The 27,582-nt window shown below is 49.3% G+C and overlaps 1 protein-coding gene across 1 annotated transcript; it reads left to right on the top strand.

The window, feature by feature from the left end:
* Positions 1 to 344: 344 nt before the first annotated feature.
* LOC139591888 (trifunctional purine biosynthetic protein adenosine-3-like) lies at positions 345 to 26,650 on the top strand. Its single transcript, XM_071431113.1, has 21 exons — positions 345 to 496; positions 1,969 to 2,064; positions 3,111 to 3,285; positions 4,661 to 4,772; positions 5,223 to 5,282; positions 6,561 to 6,686; positions 7,993 to 8,080; positions 8,837 to 8,922; positions 9,366 to 9,534; positions 12,895 to 13,126; positions 13,238 to 13,332; positions 14,047 to 14,156; positions 16,778 to 16,976; positions 17,811 to 18,062; positions 19,075 to 19,224; positions 20,211 to 20,417; positions 21,159 to 21,299; positions 22,696 to 22,826; positions 24,801 to 24,942; positions 25,950 to 26,065; positions 26,372 to 26,650. Exons 1-21 carry the CDS (start codon positions 352 to 354, stop codon positions 26,648 to 26,650), a joined length of 3,111 nt encoding a protein of 1,036 aa, XP_071287214.1. The 5' UTR covers positions 345 to 351.
* The last annotated feature ends 932 nt before the right edge of the window (positions 26,651 to 27,582 follow it).

Here is a 27,582-nt window from a genome sequence, read left to right as displayed (position 1 = left end):
CCAATGACACAATCACCTGTGGGTGAACAATCTCCAAACACATTCTAAAGGAGCACAACACAGGAGAAGCAAATCAGATAATTATTGTGTTCCTTTTTCTCTGAGGCTTCTCTGCTTCCCAGGAGAAAAATCCTGGGCGAAGGGATTTTTCATGGAATGTGAATCTTGCACTATTGGTGACTCTGAATAGCATGCTGTGGAGGACCATAGCTATAAACAATGGTTACAGAAAGAGAGATAATAATTGTTTGCATTCTTTCCTCTAAGTTTCCCAGGCTCAGCCTGGGAGGAGTTGTCTCTGCTCTCCCTTGGACTGAAGTGAGGATCTCCACAGCCGTGTCCTGCAGGGCCATGGCAGAGCGGGTGCTGGTGATCGGCAGCGGGGGCCGGGAGCACGCCCTGGCCTGGAAGCTGGCCCAGTCCCCCCACGTCAAACACGTGTTTGTGGCTCCAGGAAACGCAGGCACGGCTGACAACAGGAAAATCTCCAACTCAGGTAAAAAGGGGGGAGGAAAATCCCAGTACAAGCAATCAGCACTGCAGCAACTGAGACAAAACCAGCTGGGCAGGTGTGGTATGTGCTGGGTCCCCAGGACGAAGGAGGAAAATGATGAATCTGACTCCATGCTCTTAGAAGATTAATTTATTTTTATATGATATATTATAAAATACTATACTAAACTATACTACAGAAGAGAGAAAGGATACAGACAGAAGGCTACAAAGAATGACAATTAAAGCTCATGACTCCTTCCAGCCTGACTGTGATTGGTCATTAAGTCAAAACAATTCACACGTTGGATAAACAATTTCCAACCACATTCCAAAGCAGCAAAACGCAGGAGAAGCAAATGAGATCATATTGTTTTCCTTTGTCCCTGAGGCTTCTCAGCTTCTCAGGAGAAGAATCCTGGGCGAAGAGGATTTTTCAGAAAATGTGATGGTGACAGGCAGGTATAGTGAATGCAGGGCAACCCCAACGAGGGGGAGAAAATTATGCACCTGACTCCATCTTATCAGAAAGCTAATTAATTACTTTTTTATGCTATATTATTCTATATTACATTACAATCTAAACTGAATCTGCCCAAGCACCCAACTCACTCAACTGCCCAGAATCTCTGACTGACAGTCCCAACTCACACACCTGGATTCAATTGGCCAGTGAATCAAAAACACTCACACCAGTATCCAATTCCCTTCAGCTAAACAACCTTCCACAATGCATTCCACTTTGGCACAACACAGGAGCAGTAAATGAGATAAGAATTGTTTTGATCATTCTTTTCTCGGCTTCTCTCAGGGTCAGAGTGTGAATCCCACAGGCAGGTGCCAGTTGCTCATCTTTTACAGGTGCCACAGATTTCTGCTTTATTTGGTGCTTTGTTTCTGAATTCCAGAGCTGCCTCCTAAAACGCCCTGCTCTGTTTGTTTTTAGCCTTGCTGCTTAAGCTAGTGAGGCTTATATGAGACTGCATTTCTACACCTCATCTCTTCCACTTTTGTGCTTGAATTTTGTGACCAATTCCAGTGAAACTTAACCCAGAAGCAGAGGGCTCTTAATTCTGAACAGAAACATCTCTGTGTCTGCCCAGGCAGCTCAGTGAAATTTAGCTGCATCATCCAATGCTTTGAGTAAATCTTTACTCAGCCGTTGAAACTGAGTTTCTTTCCCAACCTTAAGTTTTATTTTTCAAAGTTGTTATTGTTGTGATGGACAGCTTTTAAAAATATATCTTGATTACACATGGCAAATTAAAGGAGATGTAATCACTTAGCAAATGTGTATTAAAAACAGTAGTGCAAATTGGAGGTGTTCCCAGCTCCTTTTGGACTCTGCTATTATTACATTGAGATTCCACTCTGCCCTTATTAGTGGGCTGCTTCATGATTTTAATCACACTTTTAGAAGGATGGAAAAAAGACATTCTCATCTCCTGTCTCTTATCAATTACTTTTCCTTTTCAGCTGTATTAGTGAGCAATCACACTATTGTCACCCAGTTCTGCAAAGATCACAACATTGGGCTTGTGGTGGTTGGCCCAGAAGCTCTTCTGGCAGCCGGTAAGTTAATAAAATAATTAAATAAACCTAAGTTGACTGAAAAAAAAAAAGAAATTGTATGAATATAATATAATTATAATATAAATAGAATATAAATAACATTATAATATAATTATAATGAAATAAAATTATAACAAATATAATTATAATATAATGAAAATATATCATTATAATGAAATAAAATTATAATATAATTAAATATAATTATAATGAAATAAAGTTATAATAAAATAAAGTTAAAAGATATGATATAATATTATATAATATGATATAATATGATATATTGACAGAAAAAATCAGCACCTTTAAATCTGCTTTAAAAGGGGGTGGGTAACTCTGGGAGTGCTCAGTAAAGTACAGAGCTGAAGAGCCCTAAAAACATAGGCTGAGAAGGGTCAGTGGATATTCAGAACCTCATTGGGAGGTGAATTAATTACCTAAGACAAAGGGAGGTGTAACAAAGGGATGATGGATGGGAATCTCCTTTTGTCACACAGCTCATGTCCCCAAAGAGCCCCCGTGGTGTTTGTGCTGTTTCTGTGGTGGCTCTGTGTCCCCAAAGAGCCCCTGTGGTGCTCGTGCTGTTTCTGTGGTGGCTCTGTGTCCCCAAGGAGCCCCCATGGTGCTTGTGCTGTTTCTGTGGTGGCTCTGTGTCCCCAAGGAGCCCCCTTGTTGCTCGTGCTGTTTCTGTGGTGGCTCTGTGTCCCCAGAGAGCCCCCGTGGTGCTTGTGCTGTTTCTGTGGTGGCTCTGTGTCCCCAGAGAGCCCCCGTGGTGTTTGTGCTGTTTCTGTGGTGGCTCTGTGTCCCCAAAGAGCCCCCGTGGTGCTTGTGCTGTTTCTGTGGTGGCTCTGTGTCCCCAAAGAGCCCCTGTGGTGCTCGTGCTGTTTCTGTGGTGGCTCTGTGTCCCCACAGAGCCCCCGTGGTGCTTGTGCTGTTTCTGTGGTGGCTCTGTGTCCCCATAGAGCCCCCGTGGTGCTCGTGGTGTTTCTGTGGTGGCTCTGTGTCCCCATAGAGCCCCCTTGGTGCTTGTGCTGTTTCTTGCCCAGGGATTGTGGATGACCTGCGGGCAGCAGGAGTTCGGTGTTTCGGGCCCGGGGCCAGGGCAGCCCAGCTGGCCTCCAGCAGCAGCTCCAGCAAAGCCTTCCTGCAGCGCCAGGGGCTCCCCACGGCGCGCTGGGCAGCCTTCAGCACCCCCCAGGAGGCCTGCAGGTTCATCTCCAGGTACGTGTGCTGCCACGGGGCTCCTCTGACAGCACTGGGGGCTTGGGAACCCTCAGCTCCTGCTGGGTTAATCAGCTCTGTAATTAGAGACAGATGATGAAGGTGAGGGTGTGGAGCTGCTGGAGCCAGGCTGGGAGAGCTGGGGGTGCTCACCTGGAGAGGAGCAGCCCCAGGGAGAGCTCAGAGCCCCTGGCAGGGCCTGCAGGGGCTCCAGGAGAGCTGCAGAGGGACTGGGGACAAGGCCTGCAGGGACAGCACCCAGGGAATGGCTGCCAGTGCCAGAGGGCAGGGCTGGGTGGGATCTTGGCCATGAGGAATTGTTCCCTGGCAGGGTGGGCAGGCCCTGGCACAGGGTGCCCAGAGCAGCTGGGGCTGCCCCTGCATCCCTGGCAGTGCCCAAGGCCAGGCTGGGCACTGGGGACACTGGGAGGTGTCCCTGCCATGGCAGGGGTGGCACTGGGTGGTCCCTTCCAACCTTTTTGATTCCACGATTCTGTGAATTGCAGCAGATTGATTTTTCTGTTCTGAATTCCCAGCTCTTCTTCTTTTCCATCTTTTCCTTCAGGATGCTCATGAAGTCATTCATAGACAAAAAAATCGTAATAAAGAAAAATAGTTCAACAAATCTTTCTGTTAGTTAAGGACTGAGAATCGTTTCTACCCAGACAGACACCACCAAAATGCTCCCTTAGGACGATTTGGAAGGTTCTGGTCAAATATCCATAACTAAAGGAGAACAGTCCCATTTCTTTGCCTGTGGGTTGTGTTCCCAGACTCCTTGTCCTTGCTGGCAAATGCTCCATGTGGGATAAACTCGTGGAATCTCTAAAGTTTTTTCCATAAAAACCTTTTTATTATAGATTTGGAATAAACCCAACCTTTTCACCGTTTTTGCTCTGTAAGAACACCCAGTTTATGTTGCTGCCACATGGGGACAAGGCCAACACCTTCTCTGTCAGCAAGTGCAGGGCTCCAAAGGGAAAACTGTCCCAGGTGTGCACAGAGAGATGGGGAGAAGGGAGCCTGGGTGGTGTAAACTGGACAGGTTAACTATTGGGTTAAACTGGAGATTTAACCTCACAGAAATCATAGTGTGGACACTAGAGTGAGGTGTTCTTTCAGGAAACAGGAAATTCAGCCCTTCAAAAAAGGGTTTTTTGGTTACTCACAAGCCAGGGGGTGATTGGTAAAGGTAAAATCCATTCATTACCAAGCTGATGCTTTGTTCTTTTTTGACTTCTGGATTTAGCTTGTGTTTCAGAGTAAGTGGGGAAATTCTGGAGGTACAGTGGGAGTGTGGGGGGCATCCAGGAGCAAAGTGGAGATTTCCCTGGATGCAGTAGGAATGTCTGACCCCTCTCTGCTTCCCTTAAAGCACAGACTTCCCTGCATGGGTGGTGCGGGCACAGGGGCCAGTGGCCAGGAGGGAAGTGACCATTGCAGCCAGCAAGGAGGAGGCCTGCAGAGCTGTCCAGGAGATTATGCAGGTACAAAAATCCTTACTCAATCCCTGCCAGTCCAAATCTTGGTGCTCTGTACTCTGGGAGTTCGTAATTCCTGCAAGAGGGGCCAGTGTTTTTGGGAGCAATTGTTCATTCGACTCAAGAGCTCCCCTGGGTCTCCTCAGACTCTTCCTGTGTCCCCCAGGCAGGGCTGGGAGCTTTTGTGACTGAATTTCTGTTCCAGCCTTGGGTCCCACTTCTCTGCCCCTCCAAACTGTAATTTTTTCCTTGTCTCCCAGGCCTGATAGGGAATATTTCAGTGTTGCCTCCTCATGTCCAAATGAAATTCCAGTGGCTTTCTCCACTGGCATTCAAGCAAGCTGGCACTTCTCATACACATTGTTTTTTTGTTAGAAGAAAATGAAGAGAGGATTTAGGCAGTGGATTCATATCTACTCACTGGGGATCTCTTTTGTTTTGTTCTGTCCTTTCCAGGACAGAATGTTTGGAGAGATGGTTGTTATTGAAGAACTGCTTCAAGGGGAAGAACTTTCTGTAGGTATTGATGGTGTGATGTTGTGCTTTTGCTCTTTGGCATTGTTGTTGTGCTTCTGTATAAGCACCCATGTTTATTGTTTCAAATTTCTTTCTTTTTTTTGTTTTATTTACACTTTGACAAATGAATATCTATTGCATAACATGCAATCTAAGCCCTGTGTCATGCTAACCAATGCATGTTGTCAGTAGATTTTTCTTCTACATTAACAATGACGTTGCATTTATAGTGGCTATTTTAGGGGGGAGATATTTTTTTTCCCTAAAGTGACCAACAACATGTTTTTATGGACTTTCCTTGGTAATTCATGTTACATCTGTAACTTTGTGCTAATATTGAGTGCCTCTTTTAGGCTATTCACATGGCAGAGGACAGGCATGTGCTCCTATGTGACTCAAAATCTGATTCATCAAAAGGGAGCTGTAATGAGAGCCACCATTCCTCTTGGTAATTTAAACATGAGAAAGAAATAATTAATCTTTCAGGTCAATGGGCTTCTAGCAGAATAAATTGATCCTATTGGATCTAAATGGATCCTGAGAAATTCTTCACTCAGAGGGTGCTGAGGCCCTGGCACAGGGTGCCCAGAGCAGCTGGGGCTGCCCCTGCATCCCTGGCAGTGCCCAAGGCCAGGCTGGGCACTGGGGACACTGGGAGGTGTCCCTGCCATGGCAGGGGTGGCACTGGGTGGGATTGAATATCCTTTGCTATGGAGAATTTGTCTCCATGTTCTCAGAAGGCTGATTTATATTATATAATATCATATCTTATATAATATCATATATTATATCATATCATATCCTATATCATTTATCATATCTTATATCATTTATCATATCATATTTATTATATTATATTTATTATATTGTATTGAAATTGTTTACTAAAACTATACTAAAGAGAGAAAGGAGACATCAGAAGGCTAGAAAAGAATGAATAATAAAAACCGGTGACTGACCAGAGTCCTGACACAGCTGGACTTGGATTGGTCATTAATTAAAAACAATTCACACGGAACCAAATCAAAGATGCACCTGTTGGTGAGTAACCTCCAGAGCACGTTCCAAGCAATCAGATAGTTATTGTTTCCATTTCTTTTCTGAGGCTTCTCAGGAGAAAAATCCTGGGCAAAGAAGATTTTTCATAAAATATCTTGGGGACACTTTGCAGTCTGGGCTTCTGCGATTTGTACATTTTCCAGCAGAACTGAGCTGAGGCTCAGCAGTGCTGTCCCACTGTGGCCATTGTCACCGCTGTGCCTGTCTCTGTCCCTGCAGTGCTCCTGCTTCACCGACGGCGTCACCGTGGCCTCCATGCCCCCGGCTCAGCCCCACAAGCGGCTGCTGGACGGGGAGCAGGGTCCCAGCACGGCAGGGATGGGAGCCTATTGCCCCGTGCCTCAGGTACTGCCCCAGCGCTGCTCTGCACGGCCCTGCAGGGCCCTGCTGCTGCTGGAGTGCTCGCACCCCCATAGTCATCATTTGGGGTTTCATTCCCTGGAGCAGCCTCTCTTTTGCCTCTTCTGTTATTCCTAAACTTTGTGCTTCTCTGCTCCCTCGGCACCACGTCAGGAATCCCTGCAGAATTCCCTGTGTGCCTGAGTGTAACCTGGGGGTCCTTGTTGGTCCTTACAGCACTGCTCCACCACACTTTCAGTGGGTGTTTCTCCAAGGACAGAAGCGCTCTGGCTGTGTTCAGCCCGGATTCCAGTCCCAGACCTCCTTCAGAAGCACCCAAACCCCCTCGGGAGGCAGAGCAGTGAGATTCCCCCCTCAGGATCACCCAAACCCCCTCAGGAGGCAGAGCAGTGAGATTCCACTCTCAGACAGCACCCAAACCCCCTCGGGAGGCAGAGCAGTGAGATTCCCCCCCCTCAGGATCACCCAAACCCCCTCGGGAGGCAGAGCAGTGAGATTCCCCCCTCAGGATCACCCAAACCCCCTCGGGAGGCAGAGCAGTGAGATTCCCCCCTCAGAGAGCACCCAAACCCCCTCAGGAGGCAGAGCAGTGAGATTCCCCCCTCAGAGAGCACCCAAACCCCCTCGGGAGGCAGAGCAGTGAGATTCCCCCCCCTCAGGAGGCAGAGCAGTGAGATTCCCCCCTCAGGATCACCCAAACTCCCTCGGGAGGCAGAGCAGCGAGATTCCCCCCTCAGACAGCACCCAAACCCCCCCCCCCCAAGGGAAGGAGCAGGGCTTGGGGGAGATAGCAGCAAAAAATTGTAATAAAGAAAAATATTTTTAAAAATCTTTCTGTTAGTTAAGGGCTGAGAATCATTTCTACCCAGACAGATGCCACCAAAATGCTCCCCAAGGACAATTTGGAAGGTCCTGTTCAAATATCCATAACTAATGGAGAACTGTCTCATTTCTTTGCCTGTTGGTTCTGTTCCCAGACTCCTTGTCCTTGCTGGCAACTGCTCCATGTGGGATAAACTCATGGAACCTGTGGGGTTTTTTTTTGAGTAAAACCAATTTTTTCACTGGTTTTGCTCTGTAAGAACACCCAGTTTATGTTGCTGTCTGTTCCCTGCTCCAAGGGAAGGAGCAGGGCTTGGGGGTACAAAATTGTAATAAAGAAAAAGCAGCAAAACTGTAATAACGAAAAATATTTAAGCAAACACCTCAGGCAGCTCCTCATTCCTGCCCAGTCCCTCCAGCAGGGTGAGCAGATGCCACCAGTGCCTCATGGCTCTCATTTGGTTGTCAGGTCCCAGAGGCTCTTCTGGAGCAAATCAGGGGTGGCATCCTCCAGCACATCGTGGACAGCCTGAGACAAGAAGGAGCAGCCTATGTAGGTGAGTGAGCACCTGAAAACCAAGGTGAGCCCCTCTCCAGCTCACTTCCATCGTCAGAGGGGGCTTCTGAGTTCCAGATGGTGTTTGTTTAAAAAAATAACCCAGCAGCAGCTCATTTTTCATGCAGTGTTAAGCCTCACTCGTTTGGTTCCCAGCTCTTTGTCTGGGAGAGAACTTTGGCCTTGTTTCATTAAACAGCATGATTTTATTAAATATGTTTAAATAAAACAGATTTATTTGCAGTTCGGGGCAGAACATACACTTCAGTCCTGCAGTACTGCTCACTCCCACGTACAACAATGTCCATTTTCTCCAGATCTTTATCCAGAGGCTCTTTTGGAAAAGGCAGGTGGTGCCCACAGGTGCCACTTAATGCCAAGGGCTGCTGTTGGCACTGAGGAGATCTCGGACCTCCAAAGAGATGGGCTCCCAGCCACATCCTCAAATTCTGATTTTTGGGGCCTTTTTTACAGTGCCTGAGTAAGAGCAGAGTGGGAGTTGAGTAAGAATGGAGTTGGGTGCACGATGCCAGAGAACCTTTGCTTTGTGGGGTTTAAAATGCGGTGCCCTGCTCCTCAGGTGGATGCTTGTCAGTTTTATGGATATTTGGGAATTATTGTGCCTTGCAGAATCCTTGCTCCTAATGCCTTCTGATTTGCAGAATGCTCCAAAATGCTCTTAAAAGAGCTTTTAAAGGAGTTCTAGAAAGAAAGAAAGAAAGAAATGTTTAAGTTATTTCCTTGGCTTTGTGTCCAGGTGTGCTGCAAACAGGTTTGATGCTGACCAAAGAGGGGGTGAAGATTTTAAACTTTAAATGCCAGTTTGGGGATCCCCAGTGTCAGGTGAGTGGAACACACTGGAAAATTAAAGATGCTCCATTCTTTTACCTCTTACTGCCATTCTTTTACCTCTTCCTGTTGCAGTTTATTTCTAGGGAAAGATCTGGATGCAAACATCTTAGACAATGTCTGAGGTAACATTTTGGCTCTTCAGCTCTTGTGAATTATTAGTTAAAAAATCTGTTCCTCAGCTTTTGTTTTTCTGGATAGAAGCAGAGTGGGAGAGGCCTAAATTCACGTTCATTCTACATAAGCTCACACCTTATGTTTCTAATTTTTTGGTTCCAAAAGATGCTGCAAATTAAATTAAAACCCAGAGTTTCCAACTCTACTGGCTTGGCACATACAGATTGTATTCCATCAACTGAATTTTCCCTAAGGTGAATTTCAATGAGCCAGCAAAAAAAAAAAAATTAACCTCCATCACTCTGGAAACTTTTCTACAGGTAATTCTCCCTCTGCTTAAAAATGATTTTTATGAAGTGATTCAAGCAACAATTGATGGCAAACTCTGCAGCTGCATGCCAGCCTGGCTGGAGAACAGAACTGCTGTGTGTGTGGTCATGGCCAGCCCGGGATACCCAGGAGACTCTGACAAAGGCATGGAGGTAACAGGTAACTCTGGGAGATTGTTAATTATTTAATTGTTTCCTCACAGGGCTCCAGGGTCTGGGCAAGGTGGGCATTGGGATATTCTGTATTCATGTAGGTATTCAATTTTAACTTACATATTAGAGATGGGTATTCAATATTCATGTAGGTATTCAATAGTCATACAGATATTAGAATAGATTATATATATATAAGATATAGATGTTCAATATTCATTTGGATATTAAATAGAGATGTTCAATATGCATATAGATATTAGATGTTTATATGGATATTTGATATATATATTCAATATCCATGTAGATAGTCAATATTGACATAGATATTTGATACAGATGTTCACTATTTGCATAAGTATCCAATATCTATATATATATATGTTAGACATAGATACTCAATATTCATATGGATATTTGATACTGCTATTCAATCTTCATACAGATATTAGAAATAGATATTCAACATCCATATAGATATTCAACAGAGTTATTCAGGATTCATACAGGTATTCAATATTCATTTGGATATTGCCTATAGATATTCAGGATGCATACAGGTATTCAATATTCATTTAGATATCAATACCATTGGGATATTTGCTATAGATATTCAGGTTTCATACAGGTATTCAATATTCATTTGCATATTGGCTATAGATATTCAGGATGCATACAGGTATTCAATATTCATTTAAGTATCAATATTCATTTGGATATTGGCTATAGATATTCAGGATTTATACAAGTATTCAATATTCACTTAGATATCAATACCATTTGGATATTGGATATAGATATTCAGGATGCATACAGGTATTCAATATTTTTTAGATATCAATACCATTTGGATATTGGCTATAGATATTCAGGTCTCACACAGGTGTTCAATATTCATTTAGATATCAATATTCATTTGGATATTGGATATAGATATTCAGGATTCATACAAGTATTCAATATTCACTTAGATATCAATACCATTTGGATATTGGCTATAGATATTCAGGTCTCACACAGGTGTTCAATATCCATTTGGAAATTGGCTCTAGATATTCAGGATACATGCAGGTATTCAATATCCATCTCCTCTGTCCCAGTACTCCTGGTTCAGGATCTCATGGAGATGTTTACAGTGTTTAAACCAGAGGGAGCTGTTGCAGAACCATTTCCTGCCTGCTCAGCTCCTGCCCTGCCACTCCCACCCTCAGCTGGGGTCAACCCAGCGCCTCAGCTCCTGGCCAGGGCTCCCCAGTTTTGGCAGCAATTTTTGGCATTTTCTCTCTGGGGAAAAGAGAGATTCTCCATTTCTCCATTGCCCATGGACAAGGTCATGCCCTGGTGCCTTGTCCCTGGCAGGGTTTCTGACCCCCTGCTTGTTAATCACAAAAAAGACAGCCAAACCAATGGAATTCAATCCATTCTTTTATTCATTATAATCTTCTTATTATTTCTTTTCTTCATTATAATTATATAATTATAATTATTATTTGTTTAATTATGTTATTATTCTGTTATTATCTTCCACTTCAGAGTTTCATGGGGTTTATTAGTTTTTATTCTCTTTTTCACATTAAACCACATATTTTTGGATGATGCTTCCAGGGTGGGATTGTTGGGGTGTCCTGTGCAGGGCCAGGGGTGGGACTGGGTGATCCTTGTGTGCACTTCCAGCTCAGGATATTCTGTGATTCTCTGATTTTAATGGCTTGACAAGCCTTTTATTCTTGAGTATTCCTTAAAACAGGCTGCAAATGGGTTGGATTTCCATTGCAGCAGGGCCAGGGGGAAGAATCCCTTGAGCCTGTAGCAAGGAGAAAACTGTGCTTGGTTCTCATTTCCCAGGTGATGGCAGCAGATCCTCCTGTTCCCTTATCAAAATAGGAATTTAAACAAACTGTGCTTGGTTCTCATTTCCCAGGTGATGGCAGCAGTTCCTCCTGTTCCCTTATCCTTCCCTCCAAACAGGAATCCAAACAAACTCCAAACCTTGCACAGTTTTGCTTCCCTGTGTCAGAGCAGCCCCTGTGAGTGTTTGTGGAGCCTATTCCAGGTTTTGCAGGGAATTGTGTGGAGTGGGCATGGAATAGGGGAAGAGCAGAGGTAACATCAGCATTGATGGTTTAATGTCAGAGAGAGGGGAGAATCCAGGCAGGAAGTAGCTGTGGATTGTGATTTCCTGCAGGAAAACCCTGCACAAATTCCCCACAGCTCCCAGAGAGAGCACAGCTTTCCTGGCACAGGGCAGGGATGTGTCCTGTGGGGGCTCCTGGATCCCACACTGCTGCTCCTGTGGGATTTTTCTTTAATTTTGTGGTGCCCCAGATGTGGACTTGTAGGAGAGAGCCCAGAGGAGGCTCCAGGATGGGCAGAGGGATGGAGCAGCTCTGCTGGGAGGAAAGGCTGGCACAGCTGGGATTGTTCACCTGCACAGGAGAAGCTTTGGGCTGAGCTCAGGGTGGCCTTGCAGGGCCTGCAGGAGCCCCAGGAAAGCTGGAGAGAGACAATTTCCAGGGGATGCAGGGACAGCACCCAGGGAATGGCTGCCAGTGCCAGAGGGCAGGGCTGGGTGGGATCTTGGCAATGAGGAATTGTTCCCTGGCAGGGTGGGCAGGGGCTGGGATGGAATTCCATCCCTGGATCCCTGGCAGTGCCCAAGGCCAGGCTGGACACTGGGGACATTGGAGCAGCCTGGGACAGTGGGAGGTGTCCCTGTCATGGATGGGGTGGCACTGGGTGGGCTTTGAGGTCCTTCCCAGCCCAAACCAGTCTGGGATTCCATGATGCTCTACTGGCCCAGAAGGGGATTCCTGGGGCCAGTGCAGCCTTTCACTGATGATGCTGTTTCTCAGAAAAAAGCAAAGGTGAAAATTTCTCTTGTTCTCCCTTGACTGAAAAAAGGATTTCAATCTTCAGTGTTTTGCCCACAGAAGGTAATGGATCTGGGGAAAGGTCTGGAAAACACATCCTGGGAGGAGGAGCTGAGGGAGCTGGGAAAGGGGCTCAGCCTGGAGCAAAGGAGGCTCAGGGGGGACCTCAGTGCTCTGCACAGCTCCTGACAGGAAGGGCAGGGAAAGGAGGAGAGGAAATGGCTTCAAATGGCACCAGGGCAGGCTCAGGTTGGAGATTGGCAAAGAAAATTTCCCTGGCAGAGTGGTCAGGCCTTGGGCTGAGCTGCCCAGGGAGGTTTGGAGTCACTGAATTGTCCCAGAGCAGTCTGGATGTGGCCCTGGGGACAGGGATTGGGGTGATGCTGGTGGGGCTGGGGTGGCACTGGCTGATCCTGAAGGGCTCTTCCCACCTTAAATCTGAGATTGTCCCCAGAGAATGCAATTCAAAACCCTCAGAGAATTATTTGTCCTTGCAGGGCTTCTGCAAGCCGAGGAGCTGGGGCTGCAGGTGTTCCACGGGGGCACAGCGCTGAAGGATGGCAGGCTGGTGACCAGGGGTGGCAGAGTCCTGGCCATCACTGCTGTCAGGCAGGACCTGATGGAAGCCCTGGCAGAAGCCAACAGGGGGGTGGCCACCATCCACTTCCAGGGGGCCACCTTCAGGAGGGACATCGGGCACCGGGGCCTGCGGCTGCTGCGCCAGCCCCTGTACGTGAGCACAGCCCAGATGTTCCCCCCTGCCCCTCACATCTGGGCCACCTCTGCTGGGCCTGCAGAAAGGGTCAGTGCTGCTGCCAGCTTGTCCTTGCCTCCCCACAGGGCCCTGATGTACAAGGACAGACACGTGGGAGCTGGAGCCAGGGAGGCTTTGAGCTGTCTGCCGCAAACATCAGCTGTGAGAGGCACCAGGGCAGGTAGGACTGGGAAGAATCTGGGAATTCCCTCAGTATTTGGACTTTTTTCTCCCTGAGGGTTGGGCAATGCACTCGTGGCATTGAAACTGAGCTTGGGAAATTGGACTGGGATCAGCACAAAGAAAGAAAATAAATTTCTTTCTTGTCACTCCTCTTATGAGGAATTAACAAATGCCTGCCTAAGAAGCAAAATCCCCTATGGAGGGGATTTTGCTTCTTAGAGGTGCAGAATGAAGAGGAATATAATGGAAATAAATAAATAAATAAAATAATAGTAATAGAAACCCTGGAGCAAAGGAGGCTCAGGGGCCCTTGTGGCTCTGCACAAGTCCCTGCCAGGAGGGCACAGCCGGGGGGGTCGGGCTCTGCTCCCAGGGCACAGGGACAGGAGCAGAGGGAACGGCCTCAGGCTGGGCCAGGGCAGGCTCAGCTTGGACAGCAGCAGCAATTTGCCCATGGCAAGGGAGCTCAGGCCTTGGCAGGGGCTGCCCAGGGAGCTTTGCAGTGCCCAGCCCTGCAGGTGTCCCCTGCAGGTGGCACTGAGTGCTCTGGGCTGGGGACAAGGTGCCCATGGGGCACAGCTGGCACTGCATGGGCTGGCAGGGCTGGGCCAGCCCCAGGGATTTAGGGATAATTTGCAGTTCTTTTGGTGGTGAGAGTTTTGGGTATTTCATTTCCCATAAATGCAGCCCATGCTGTGTGTGTCCCCAGCAGGAGGTCGCTCAGAAGGAGGAGGCTTTGCTGCTTTCTTTGACCTGAAGGCATCTGGCTATGATGATCCCATCCTGGTGTCCCAGACCAAGGGCCTTGGACCCAAACTGCAGGTAACTGGTAAATAACTGGCAGCTCCACTGCAGCACAGCTGATGGCACCTGCTGTTAATTTTTATTATTTTTTATTTAATTTATTTCTAAAATAATCTCTATCTATGGAAGTAGAGGTCCTCTTCTCTCTTTGGGGGTATAGGGTCTTATAATTTTTCTCTCTTTCTCTGTTTAAACTTCTTATAGGTTACAACTATTTTACTACCTATTAATTTTGGTGTGGAGGCTTTTGTTTGATAGCAATTTGAACACTTTCATCTCTCTATACTTTCATGTGTTACAGGGAAAAAGAGTTTTTCTCTATAGTTTTGCAAGAGGATTTCAGCCTTAAGATTAGGGCATTTCCTCATCCACCCTGTGTGGGATTTGACTTTTTTTTTTTTACTGACTTTGATGCCTTTATGTTGATCCTTACATGCTTGTATCTTGTTGTATCTTGGACTTAGATGTTTAATAATTTTTATTTATGTCACAGTCTTACAAGTTGTGAGTTTTACAGTACTTTACTAACAAGGTAAAAAATGGAGTTGTATTTCTCTTTCTATAAGGTTTTTTAAGGATAAACTGTCTAATTAAGGAATTACACCTAAATTATTTTTACTTTTAACTTACTAACTACTTATTACTTGTAATGTGGAATTTTTATCTAATTATACAATAGTACTTAAACCTATGAAGAGGAAGGTAAAGAAGAAGGAGTAGCTTCTGCTTTAAAACTTTTATCTTGCTTTTTATATACTACTGTATTCTAAAACTTTAAGCTCTAAGTTTTTTACCATGTGATATTGCACAATTCTATTTAAACTACACACCCATAATTTAAGTTTTATCATTTAATTTTGGAAGTTTTCTCCACTGTTTCAGGATAAATGCAGTGTTCTCTCGGGGGTCAGTGTTTGTTAGCACAGAAAGTCAGGAATTCTCAGTAACCAGGGTTCCAACAACCTGCCAGGGCTGTTTCAGTGCCACAGCCTGTGCCCCCACCTGCACCCTCCTGAGCTCTACAAACACTCCTGAGTCCACCACCGTGGGCACCTGCACTTTGGAAATTGTTATTTGTGCCAGGCCTGGGCACACTTAACTGAGGATGTGGATATTTTGTGGTGAAATGATAACAACCCAGAATTTAGCTGCAAACTTGAGGCACTGAAGCCCAGGATTTCTGCTATAAACTGGAGGCTCCATTGGCTGCAAGGAGGATCTGTGTGGAGCAGCACAGGGAGTTGTTGGAATGAGAACTGGCAGGCTCAGCCTAATAAATTGTGTGTGGAGAGGAAGAGAAGAGCTCAGGGCACTGGGGAAAGGAAGGATGGAAGAAATAAACATTAAAGAAGCCAGGAAATAAAGAATTTTAATTAGCCAAGAACACACAGGACAAGCTGAGTTAGGAATATATTTATGTAGAGAATTGGGATAAATTGAACCATGGATGTATTTATGTATTGAATTAGGATAAGCTGCCCTGGGGATTTATTTATCTATTGAATCACAAGGTTTTCAGCCACCAGGAGAGTGGAGATCTGAAGCTCCTTTCACTGTCAAGCACAGCAATGTCTCTTGTTTCAAATGGTTTCTGCCTTTAATGCCAGGACAACAAACAGCAGGAGACTGAGCAGAATCACCCCCAGTCTTTGGCAGTCTCACATCCTCAGGCACCTCTGAGCATGAACAAGTGATTGGTGCAGGCTCCTGTGGGCCTTTGTTCCAATGCCTGGCACAGAGACATCCCCAGCTGTGTTCCCAAGGCTCCTCCTTGGCCAAGGACAGGCTGGCAGCTGCCTGCCAGGATTGCTCCTGGAGCAGTGGCAGGGAGGTGCTGTCATGCAGCAAAGGCCATGGGGTGCCTGTTTCCATGGCATTCCCCAGTCCAGCAGCCAGGGAAATCAGTCAGGAATCCAAGCCCAGGCTCTGTTTGGGGGCTGCTCCCTCCCCATTGGGAATCCAGTGGTGTTTATTCCATGTTGTCCCTCTGTCCTGGCTTTTCTGCTCAGGTGGAACTGTGTCAGTAAAAGGAACCTCCTTGGAAGTTTATCCACTGATGATCTTAAAGGCCTTTTGCACCCTTGGGATATTGGGAATGAGGAATTATTTCCTGGCAGGGTGGGCAGGGGCTGGGATGGGATTCCCAGAGCAGCTGGGGCTGCCCCTGCATCCCTGGCAGTGCCCAAGGCCAGGCTGGGCACTGGGGCTGGGAGCACCTGGGACAGTGGGAGGTGTCCCTGCCATGGCTGGGGTGGCACTGGGTGGGCTCTGAGGTCCCTCCCAGCCCAAATCATTCCATGATTCTATGATAATCATGGAATTTCTATGATAGTATTCCAGAAAGCAAACAAACAAAAAAAAAAATCTCAAATCGTCACAATTTCTAGGTAGCTGAAATAGAATTTATATGGCTGAAATTTGAACTAATATTAAAAAAAAAAAAAAGGCAAAATAGAGTTTTCTTTTTCTGTCTGCAAGAAAATGAGCTGTTTTCTCTTGATTTCAACCAGGTAATGCACCAGGTTCTGTTTTCCATGTATGTCCTGTAGTGCTTCCTTTCAGACAGAAGAAGGTTTCTGCTGATTTCACTGATGAATAACTGAGTTTTGCCTGTTTCTCCTTCCCACCATGTTCTGCAGGTGGCCCAGGTCTGTAAAAGACACGACACCATTGGGCAGGACCTGGTGGCCCTGTGTGTCAATGAGCTCCTGGCCCAGGGGGCTGAGCCCCTCTTCTTCCTCAGCCATTTGTCCTGTGGCAAACTCGATGCTGAAGTGATGGAAACGATCAAAGAAGGAATAGCTGAGGCTTGCAGGAGTGCAGGCTGTGCTTTCCTGGGTAGGGACCCTCCTCTCCTCTGAGATGTGAAGGGTCTGAGGTTGAATTTATCACCAGAGAAGTGGACTTGGGAGGTGGAGGCAGAATGTGGCCCTGGAATTGTTGGTTTCTGTTTGGTGGAAAAAACAGTTGAGAATTTGTGCTTCAGTTCTTCCTGGTCTGTAAAATGGGTCAGCACAAAAAGATGGGGTTCAGTATTTGTGCACTTGGATCCTTGTTCTTCCTTCTTTATCCCTGAACCAAGGAGAACAGAACTTGAAGCCTCACACTGTTCAGTGTTAATGTTTCCAAGCCCTCTCCCATACTCAGGGAGGTGCCACGTGAGTACCAGAATTAATAATGACAAAATCACTTCTTATTCTTTCATGAAGCTTTGTTTGGTTGGAGTCTTGAGGTGAAGTAACAAACCAAGAAGGATTTTAAAACTATATCTGAATCTTCTTGGGCTGTGTGTCCCTGGATGTGCTGCTCACTCTAGGAGAGGCCATAAATTTAAAATGGTGTTACAAGAATGGCTTTGAGCTGAGGGAGGGGAAGGGCTGGATGGGATATTGGGCAGGAATTGTTCCCTGGGCAGGAACTGTTCCCTGGGAGGGTGGGGAGGAGCTGGGATGGAATTCCCAGAGCAGCTGGGGCTGCCCTGGATCCCTGGCAGTGCCCAAGGCCAGGCTGGACCCTGGGGCTGGAGCAGCCTGGGGCAGTGGGAGGTGTCCCTGCCATGGAAGGGGTGGCACTGGGTGGGTTTAAGATCCCTCGCAGCCCAAACCATTCTGGGATTGTGTGAGTCCAAACCGCCCACAAGCAGGAGGCGCTGCCCGCTGTCTCCCCTTGCAGGTGAGGAGGTGACAGAGGTGGCCGCTCCGTGTGCCCCGGGGCACTGTGACCTGGCGGGGTTCGCGGTGGGCGCGGTGGAGCGGGGCCAGCGCCTGCCGGGGCTGCAGCGAGCCCGGGAGGGGGACGCGCTCCTGGGGCTGGGCTCCCCCGGCATCCACGGCCGCGGCTTCGGCGTCGTGCGGAGCATCCTGCTGACATCCTCGCTGCGCTGCTCCTCGCCAGCCCCGGGCAGCTGCGGGGACACCACGCTGGGTGCGCTCCCCTTCCTCGCCAGGCGTCTGCGGGAACGGGGCTGCTCCCGTCGGGCCGGGTTGGTCACTGTGGGGTGGGGACGGTGCCCGCTGCTCTGCATGAGAGGGCAGCACTCCTGCCTGTGGTGGTGCTCACAGGGGTCTGAGGATGAGGGGAGAGACGAGGATGTTGACTCCATGTTTCAGAAGGCTTGATTTATTATTTTATGATATGTATTATATTAAGACTATACTAAAAGAATAGAAGAAAGGATTTCAGCAGAGGGCCAGCTAAGAATAGAAAAGGAATGATAACAAAGGCTTGTGACTGAGACAGTCCAGACAGCTGGGCTGTGATTGGCCATTAATTAGAAACAACCACATGAGCCCAATCCCAGATGCACCTGTTGCATCCCACAGCAGCAGATAACCATTGGCTGCATTTTGTTCCTGAGGCCTCTCAGCTTCTCAGGGGGAAAAATCCTAAGGAAAGGATTTTTCATAAAATATCATGGCTACACCTGCCTCCTTCCCAAGGCCTTCTGCAAGGACTGGGAGAGAACCTGTCCAGGAAGCATTCCCAAAAACACCCCACAGCATTTGAAACAAATCCATTGAATTCAGCCTGGAGAATGGAAGGCTCTGGGAGAGCTCAGAGCCCCTTCCAGTTCCCAAAGGAGCCCCAGGAGAGCTGCAGAGGGACTGGGGACAAGGCCTGCAGGGACAGCACCCAGGGAATGGCTGCCAGTGCCAGAGGGCAGGGCTGGATGGGATCTTGGCCATGAGGAATTGTTCCCTGGCAGGGTGGGCAGGCCCTGGCACAGGGTGCCCAGAGCAGCTGGGGCTGCCCCTGCATCCCTGGCAGTGCCCAAGGCCAGGCTGGGCACTGGGGACAGTGGGAGGTGTCCCTGCCATGGCAGGGGTGGCACTGGGTGGGCTCTGAGGTCCCTTCCATCCCAAACCATTCTGTGATTTTTGATTCTAAACCTCTCCTGAGGTTTTGAACAGGACTGAGCTGAGGCTGTTCCTTGCAGGAGATGTTTTGCTGACCCCAGGGAAGATGTTCAGCCCAGCTCTGCTGCCCATCCTTCGCTCAGGGCACGTGAAGGGCTTTGCCCCCACGGCCGAGGGGCTCCTGGGGGGCATCTCCAGGCTCCTGCCCGAGCACGTCAGCGCCGTCCTGGGTGAGTACTGAGGGGTTCCTGGGGCACAGAACTCAGGCCCAGCACGGCCTTGACCGTGCTGGAATCCTCAGAAATGTCCCTGCAGAGGGGAACGGCCCCAAGTGGCTGCTTCTCCAGGGGCTGCCAAAACCATTCCTGTTCCAAGTCACGAGCCCCACTCTTGGTTGGAGAAGGGAAATTCCAGAGGAGATTAAGGGCAGCAGATCTCCAGGACAAAAGGTGTTGGAGAAGATTGTGTGTTCCTCAGGACACCTCTCCGAACAAAACATTTTGACCAAATACTGAGGTTTGGTAGGGCAATAAATTTGCATGATTTTCTCCACACACACACATTTAATGCACTTTTTGGTAGCTTCCCCACCACATCTGACATCTATAAGGCAGAACTTTTTCTGATGAAGCCAAACTTGGGCAAAGAATTCAGAAGTTTGAAGTACTAAAGAAAACCATGTTCATGAGAGTCTAAAAATACAGTGGGGATGGTGAGGGGGCAAGAAAGGTGTCTGTGTGTTGGGTTGTATTTCTCTAGAATGAAGTTGGAAAGGAAAGAAAGAAATTTCCAAGACCAGGTTGGACACTGGGGCTTGGAGCAGCCTGGGATAATGGAAGGTGTCCCTGCCATGGCAGAGGATGGATTGAGATGGGTTTTAAGGTCCCCTCAGCTTGGACAGCAGCAGCAATTTGCCCATGGCAAGGGAGCTCAGGCCTTGGCAGGGGCTGCCCAGGGAGCTTTGCAGTGCCCAGCCCTGCAGGTGTCCCCTGCAGGTGGCACTGAGTGCTCTGGGCTGGGGACAAGGTGCCCATGGGGCACAGCTGGCACTGCATGGGCTGCCAGGGCTGGGCCAGCCCCAGGGATTTGGGGATTCTGTGGCAGCAAGAATTTCTGTCTAGCAGCTCTTGTGCCACATCCCTGTCATTGCAGACAGTAAATAATAAATAATAACAAACATTGGTGCTGCCCACACAGCAATTTCAATCTTTCCCAGATGCTCTCAGCTGGAAGATCCCTGAAATCTTTGGCTGGCTCTACAAGGAGGGGAACCTCTCTGCAGAGGAGATGGCTCAGACCCTTCCCTGTGGGATTGGGGCTGTCTTGGTCGTGCAGAAGGAGCTGGCCCAGCACGTTCTGCAGGACATCCAGAGGCAGCAGGAGGCCTGGCTGATTGGGAGGGTGGTTGCTGCTTGTCACACAGGTGAGCAGGTGTCCCCATGAGACTGAAGACACTCTCTGTTGCAAAGTCTGTGTTGTTCACACTACTTTCCTGTTGTTTCACTAGGCTGGAGGCTGCTGGACACCTCCACAACTACATTTCAGTATTAAATAAATGAGAAAGGAGTTCTTGTTTCAGAGTGGCAGCACCTGGATAACCTCTTCCCCTCCCTGAGGCTTCAGAGAATCCCTGTGCTGATTGTTCCAAAAATCAGGGGATATTTTACCACCCTCATGGTGATCACCTCCCGTCCTGTGCAGCCCTTCCCAGCTCACACAGATCTGTGTAAAGGCTGAGGACAGGCCACAGCTTTGTACAGTCACGTGTGGTGATGGTCAGGCTGGACCCTGGTGTGGCACTGATTGACATCCAGCAGGACATGAACCAAAATCCATCTGGAAACCCAACAGTCTGGGCAGCCACAATGTCACCTCAGCTCTGTCAGCATCGGTTTTAGTGTCCTTTTGTAACATGGGAGGTACAATGATGGGACTAATCCTTGAAAAGGCCATGCCTGGGCCTTTGTGAACAACTCTGTGAGCACCAGAGGCCAGCACAGCTCCTGGGCTGTTCAAGCAGTGAATCCCTCGGGAGCTCCATCTGTGCCAGCATAAATTCACTGCTGATGCAATTTCTTGTCGTTGAAACATTATTAATAAACTACATAAAGTCAGTTTAGAAGGAAAGGTGAAATCTAACACTTTTCTCATGTGTTTGGAGCAGGTTCTCACATTGAAGTGGAGAACCTTGCAGAGGCCCTGCAGCTGAGCAGCCCCCGGCAGCTGCTGGATGCCAGCACTGCTGAGATCCAGCCCCAGCCCAGGAAGAGAAAGGTGAAGGTGGCTGTTCTTGTCTCTGGAGCAGGTGAGCTGTCACTTGTCCTGGCACAGAGGATGTCCTCACACAGGAGAGGCTGGTTCAGGTGTGACCACCTGGCCTTTCCTCCAGTGGAATTCTCCAGGCCTCTCAAAGTCCAGGGTTCTGCTCTAAGTCAAAGAGTTGTGCTACATTGCTTAAAAACTGAGCTTTATCAGTGCTCCCACCCTCAGGGATGTTTGTGGGTGAGCAGATCTCTGCCTGAGCAGCAGCTGAGAGCCCCTCCTAGGGCTGTGGTGTAGCAGAGTGAGGTTTGGATGGTGGATGCTGCTACCTATAATCCCCAGTAAGCACCACCTGTGGAAAAGCTGCCTGGGGAGGCATTCAGGCAAGTCCCCTGTGAAAAACACGGTCGCTCTCCTGTGAAAATGTAAAAAGTTTAATAAAGGATAACAGGAGACAAGGACCACAGAGCAAAGGTTATTACTCAGCCAAGAGCACCCTGTTATCCTTGGGGATATCCCTTAAATACCTTTTAATTACATCAGCCCTTTGCATATTTATAGATGCTTATGCATAGTAAACTTTTTCCCCAAGCTAGTTTACATGTTCTAGGAGTTGTCTTCCTCTTGGGTCCAGTTTTTTAGAGCATGTGTATTCCTGGGGTGTGGTTTTAGTTCATTCTTATCACCTCCAGTTTTTTGGCCCTGGCCCACGCTGCCTTCAGAGGGTGAATGCTGCTGGCTGGCAGATCTGTCCAGGTGTGCTCATCCTGTGTTCATTGGGTGTTATCCCACCCAAGCAGGCATTTTAACTCAAGCACACTGATATCAGCTGTTTCACTAAGCTTAATTAACAACAGAAATAAAAACATATCTTTATAACAAAGTTACTTTAACACCACACTATAAAATCCATTTTAATATTTGTGAAAAGCCAATATTATAATCTGTTTCTATAACATTCACACACCACACTCACCACGGCTAGCTCAGCCAAGAGAGGCAGAAGGGCCTTTTGTAGGGTCAGTTCCCGTGAGGTTTATTTCAGAAGGCTGAAAGTAAACCAGGGACAAAAGACAAAACCATGTGCTGTGCACAGGCTTAACTATGGGGTCACTGGCCAATTGTCTGAGGGCACTGGGGTGGCATGAGGGGCAGGGCAAAGGGCTCTGCCCTACAGGGAAGATGGGGCTGGCCACCAGGGATGCCACACCCAAAGAGGGAACAGGGAAAGGAGAATTTGGGACACATGGGGAAGGGAACAGGAGTAGTAGTTCATTGTTAAGCAAGAGTCCATGGGGAAGTGCTCTCTGTCTGTCCAGGTGAGGGAAACTCTGTGGTGAATTGTTCCAAGGCAGGGCTCGGGGGATGCCCTGAGGGAGGGGCTCAGAGCACTGCCCAGGGTGGGTGCTGACGTGTGCCCCTCTCTCTCCCTGCTGGAGGCACGGCCCTGCCCGCCCTGATCGGCTGTGCCCGGGAGCCGGGCAGCTGTGCCCAGCTGGTGCTGGTCATCTCCAACAGGCCCGGGGTGCCGGAGCTGCGCAGCGCCGCCCGCGCCGGGATCCCCACACGGGTAAGCGTGGGACACCCCTGCTCGCTCTGCAAGGGTTAAGGGTTTGTTAAACCTGAACGGGAATTACAGCAAAGGGATGAAACGAGGAAAAATTGCAGCACTGGCAGCTGCCCTCGTGGCTGCCTACCACACAGCTGGTTCATCTTCAAGATGGATGCTCAGTCTTTTACACCCCTGGGGGTTGCACAGCCCGCCCTGGGCCCTCCCACAGTCTGTCAGTCAGCTCTTTGCTGTTTTTTGGGGAGACTGCTCTCTTGTACCTTCACTGGATGTCAGGTGTTGTCATGCCCCCCCACAGCACCAAGCTTTTCCATTCCTGACTCTCCCGTGCAAGGGGTGTGTGCACATGGATCCTTTGTACCTGTCCTAGACAGCCCAGGCTGTCTGCTGGCAACAATACAGAGGGGGAAAGGGACTGTGGGGAGAACAGAGGACATCTGAGCCACAATAACAGAACTACACATCAGTAAAGCTTCTCTTAATATACACACAGTGTTCATCCCTTATTGCAAGAGGCAATCATCTCCTGATCCATCTCTAACTCTAAGGACACATCCCCTTCTCCTTTCTATTCCCAGCTGCTGAGTCCGTGGCTGGTCAGGAGGGGCTTGCTGAGCATTGAGGTTTCACTTCAGCATGAAACTTTCCCTGTGGATGGAGCACAGAGCTCAGAGTCCTTACTGGGCTCTGGGGGCTTTTCCCAGCTTGGCAGTGAGTGCTGCATCCCAGGGAAGGGATTTCAATGGATGGTTTGGGTCTGAGATTGCAGCCTATGAGCCTCAAGTTTTGGCTGAAATCAGTCAAATTTCAGGTTCTGCAAAGCACAGGAATGTGTTGTCTCCTGGGTTTATCCCTCCTTAGACTCACACAATCCCAGACTGGGCTGGGTTGGAGGGACCCTAAATCCCACCCAGTGCCACCCCTGCCATGGCAGGGACACCTCCCACTGTCCCAGGGTGCTCCAGCCCCAGTGTCCAACCTGGCCTTGGGCACTGCCAGGGATCCAGGGATGGAATTCCATGCCAGGCCTGCCCACCCTGCCAGGGAACAATTCCTCATTGCCAAGATGATCCCATCCAGCCCTGCCCTCTGGCACTGGCAGCCATTCCCTGGCTCCTGCCCCTCTATCCCTTGTCCCCAGTCCCTGTCCAGCTCTCCTAGAGCTTTCTCCTCTCCAGGATGAAAATCTGTGTCTCACTTTGTGCCCAGTCCCATACAAGTTTTCTCCTGCCTGCAGGCCACAAGGCAGCTCTTTGGGACAGGGATTTGTTCTGGCTTGTTCCATAAAAACCCCTGGCAAGGACCACCAGCATTGTCTGAGAACATTCCATGACTTGGGATGTCAAAGGCAGAACTCCCCCTTCTGATACTAAGTGGGTTTGAGCAGGTGTTTTTACAGCTGTGCACAGTTGGACATAAACTCTGCTTGAGGCTGTCCCTGCATGGAAAGGTTCTCAAGCAGCTTCTTCAGCTCCTGAGTTGGATTCATGTGATATTTTAATGACTCATGTCTAAAAAAAAAAAAAAAAGCTATACCAAAATTCCCTCACATTTTCACAGGCAAGAGCACAAAGTTTTGTGAGCCCCTTGTTTGAAGGTCCTCAGGAGAGTCAGGACTCAGCACTCACCTGGGGGGCTGAAAGTGGGAGGTGGGGTAGAAATAAAGGATCTCCTCCCCTTCCCCAGAGGGTCTGGCCAATTGACTCCACCACCTCCCTGGGCAACTCATTCCAGCGCCTGACCACTCTTAAAAGGGAAAAATTGTTTCTAATCTCCAATCTGAACTTCCCCTGGTACAATTTAGGGCCATTTCCTCCCACCCTTTCACCTGGGACATGGCAGAAAAGAGCGACCCCACCTCACTGCACCCTCTTTTTAAATCACGGAGTGTCCTGGAATTAATCTGGTCTGTTCCTCACTGTTGCCCAAGCAGCTGCTCCCAATCCCACCTTTTGTTGTGTCTCACTGCCCCAGGTGATTGATCACAAATTGTACGGGAGTCGCTCGGAATTTGACGGCACCATTGACCGAGTCCTGGAGGAATTCTCTGTGGAGCTGATCTGCCTGTCAGGGTTCATGAGAGTTCTGTCCAGCCCTTTTCTCCGAAAATGGAAAGGTAAGGAACCAAATGGAAAAGAGAAACTAAAGCAGGGGTGGTTGGTCTCACCAGGATTCCACTGTCAGAGTTCCTTGTCCTTTGATTACGCTGACATTCCAGGAAGGAGACCCTGTGCTTCCCTCTGGCAGTGGGACTGTGGGGATTCTGAATATGGGATTCTGCTTCCCTTCCCTCTGGCAGTGGGACTGTGGGGATTCTGAATATGGGATTCTGCTTCCATTCCCTCTGGCAGTGGGGCTGTGCTGGGATTCTGCTTCCATTCCCTCTGGCAGTGGGACTGTGGGAATTCTGAATATGGGATTCTGCTTCCATTCCCTCTGGCAGTGGGACTGTGGGGATTCTGAATATGGGATTCTGCTTCCATTCCCTCTGGCAGTGGGACTGTGGGAATTCTGCTTCCCTTCCCTCTGGCAGTGGGACTGTGGGAATTCTGGTGTGGGAATTCTGAATATGGGATTCTGCTTCCCTTCCCTCTGGCAGTGGGGCTGTGCTGGGATTCTGGCTGAGGATTGCCTTGTGCTGCCTCAGCAGTGAGAGAGGGGCAAACTGGGGGCATGGGGTGGCTCTGTGCCTTCCCCAGGGAAGGAGCTTGGTTCCATCCTTTGCCAGGGAGCTGTGCTGGGGAGTCCCGCAGTTCCCCCTCAGAGAAAAATGGGAGAAAGATGGATTTATCCATTCCCAGGAGGGATTTCTCCCTCCTGTGGTGTCCTGCTGACACCCTGACGTGGCTCTGTGTGTGCCCTAAGTCAGTGAGGGGTGAGCAGTGAGTTAGTGCCAGCTCCTGAGGCCTTGCTCAGGAGTTACTCACTCACTGACAGCCTGCACAGGCTCCTTTGGGAATGTTGCTGCACCCCTGCTCCTGGAAGAGCAGAATTCCCTCTGAGCAGAGCAGTGATGCTCAGGGTTTGCACTGATGATCACATCTCATTTTATTTTTAAGGAAATTCAGTTCAAATTATCTCTTTTTTTCTTTTTTTTTTTTCTCCTCTCACACTGATGCCCAGGGAAAATTTTGAATGCTTCTCCATCGCTCTTTCCACTCATCAAGGATGGGAATGCCCAGCAAGAGCCCCTGGAAAGTGGGTTCAAAGTCACCGGCTGCACCGTGCATTTTGTCCTGGTGAGTGCCCTCAAAACTGGGAAACTAGGAAAATTTGGAAGTCAGCAATTTGCTTTTTTCCTTTTCTTTCTGAGGGCAGAAACAGGCAGAGGTAAGAGGTTGTGGGAAGGGGTGGGAACCTTGGGATTGTTACCAGTAAAAACCAGGAAGATTTGGGGTTGCTTGAAGCCCTGTCTTCCTCCCTTGCATTTTGGGGTGGGATTTTCCCATTTCTCCTTCTGCCAGGAGGAGCAGAAATCCTTTCTTCCCGCACACCCCAGCCCCTTCCCCGGTGCTGCCCGGGCCTCCCTCGCTCTGTGCCCGCAGGAGGAGCCGGGCGCCGGCGCCGCCATCCGCCGGGAGCCGCTGCCCGCGGGGCCGGGGGACACGGAGGCAGCGCTGGGCGAGCGGCTGCAGGAGGCCGAGCTCAGGGCATTCCCCCTGGCCCTGCAGCTCGTGGCCAGCGGGGCCGCATGGCTGGGAGCCCACGGAAGAACGTGCTGGAGGCGGCAGAGCCAGAGCCTGAGCCCGGGGGAGGAGCAGGGACGCGGAGCGGCCTCTCCCGGGGAGCCTCCGGAACGCCAGGAGCTCCGGGCGGGTCCCTGAGGGGCTGCGGGCAGATCCCTGAGGGGCTCCGGGCGGGTCCCTGAGGGGCTCCGGGCGGGTCCCTGAGGGGCTCCGGGCAGGTCCTTGAGGACCCTGAGGGGCTCTGGGCCGGTTGCTGAGGGGCTCTGTGGAGGCCCCTGAGGGGCTCTGGGCTGGTCCCCGAGGGACTCTGGGGAGATCCTTGAAGGGCTCTGGCCAGATCTTTGAAGGGCTCCAGGCTCCCTTCAATTCTGCTCTCTTTTTCCAAGGGAAAGCTCTGGGCAGATCCCTGAGGGTCTCCGGGCAGGTCCCCCGAAGGGTTCTGGGCGGGTCCCTGAGGGGCTCTGGGCAGGTCCCTGAGGGGCTCAGGCTCTGCTCGTTTTTCCTCCTCTTCCCTTCTCCTCCATGTCCTTCTCTTGGATGTCTCAGTATCTCAAGTTTTCCTTCCCAGCCTTTTCCCTGAGATCACAGCTTTTGTTACACATCCCTTGGAAAATCCATGGTGGGAGCCGGGCTGGCTTTTTAGGTTTGGAATTCCTTCGTTCGGTTTTTCAACTTGTAAAGGAGAAAATGTTTTACATGAACGGAGCTCGAGCTGTAAAACTGATCTGGTGTTTCCAAGGGGAATTCATCCATCCAAGGCATCCATTTCTGTGGCAGAGCAGTGGGAGCTTCCCAGAGTAATCCCAAACAGGATCTGCTGCTGCAAGAGTGGGACAACAAGGTCATGGAGCTGCTGGAGAGAGCCCAGAGGAGCCATGGACTGCCCCAGGGCTGGAGCCCCTCTGGAGCCAGAGGGGAGAGCTGGGGGTGCTCACCTGGAGAGGAGAAGCTGCAGGGAGAGCTCAGAGCCCCTGGCAGGGCCTGAAGGGGCTCCAGGAGAGCTGCAGAGGGACTGGGGACAAGGCCTGCAGGGACAGCACCCAGGGAATGGCTGCCAGTGCCAGAGGGCA

This window comes from Agelaius tricolor, unplaced genomic scaffold (genome assembly GCF_023055355.1).
Source record: "Agelaius tricolor isolate 1412-34295 unplaced genomic scaffold, bAgeTri1.0.p SCAF_7, whole genome shotgun sequence".
NCBI classification, from domain to species: domain Eukaryota; kingdom Metazoa; phylum Chordata; class Aves; order Passeriformes; family Icteridae; genus Agelaius; species Agelaius tricolor.
The sequence above is the reverse complement of the archived record's forward strand: the minus strand, read 5'-3'. Positions and strand labels throughout refer to the sequence as shown.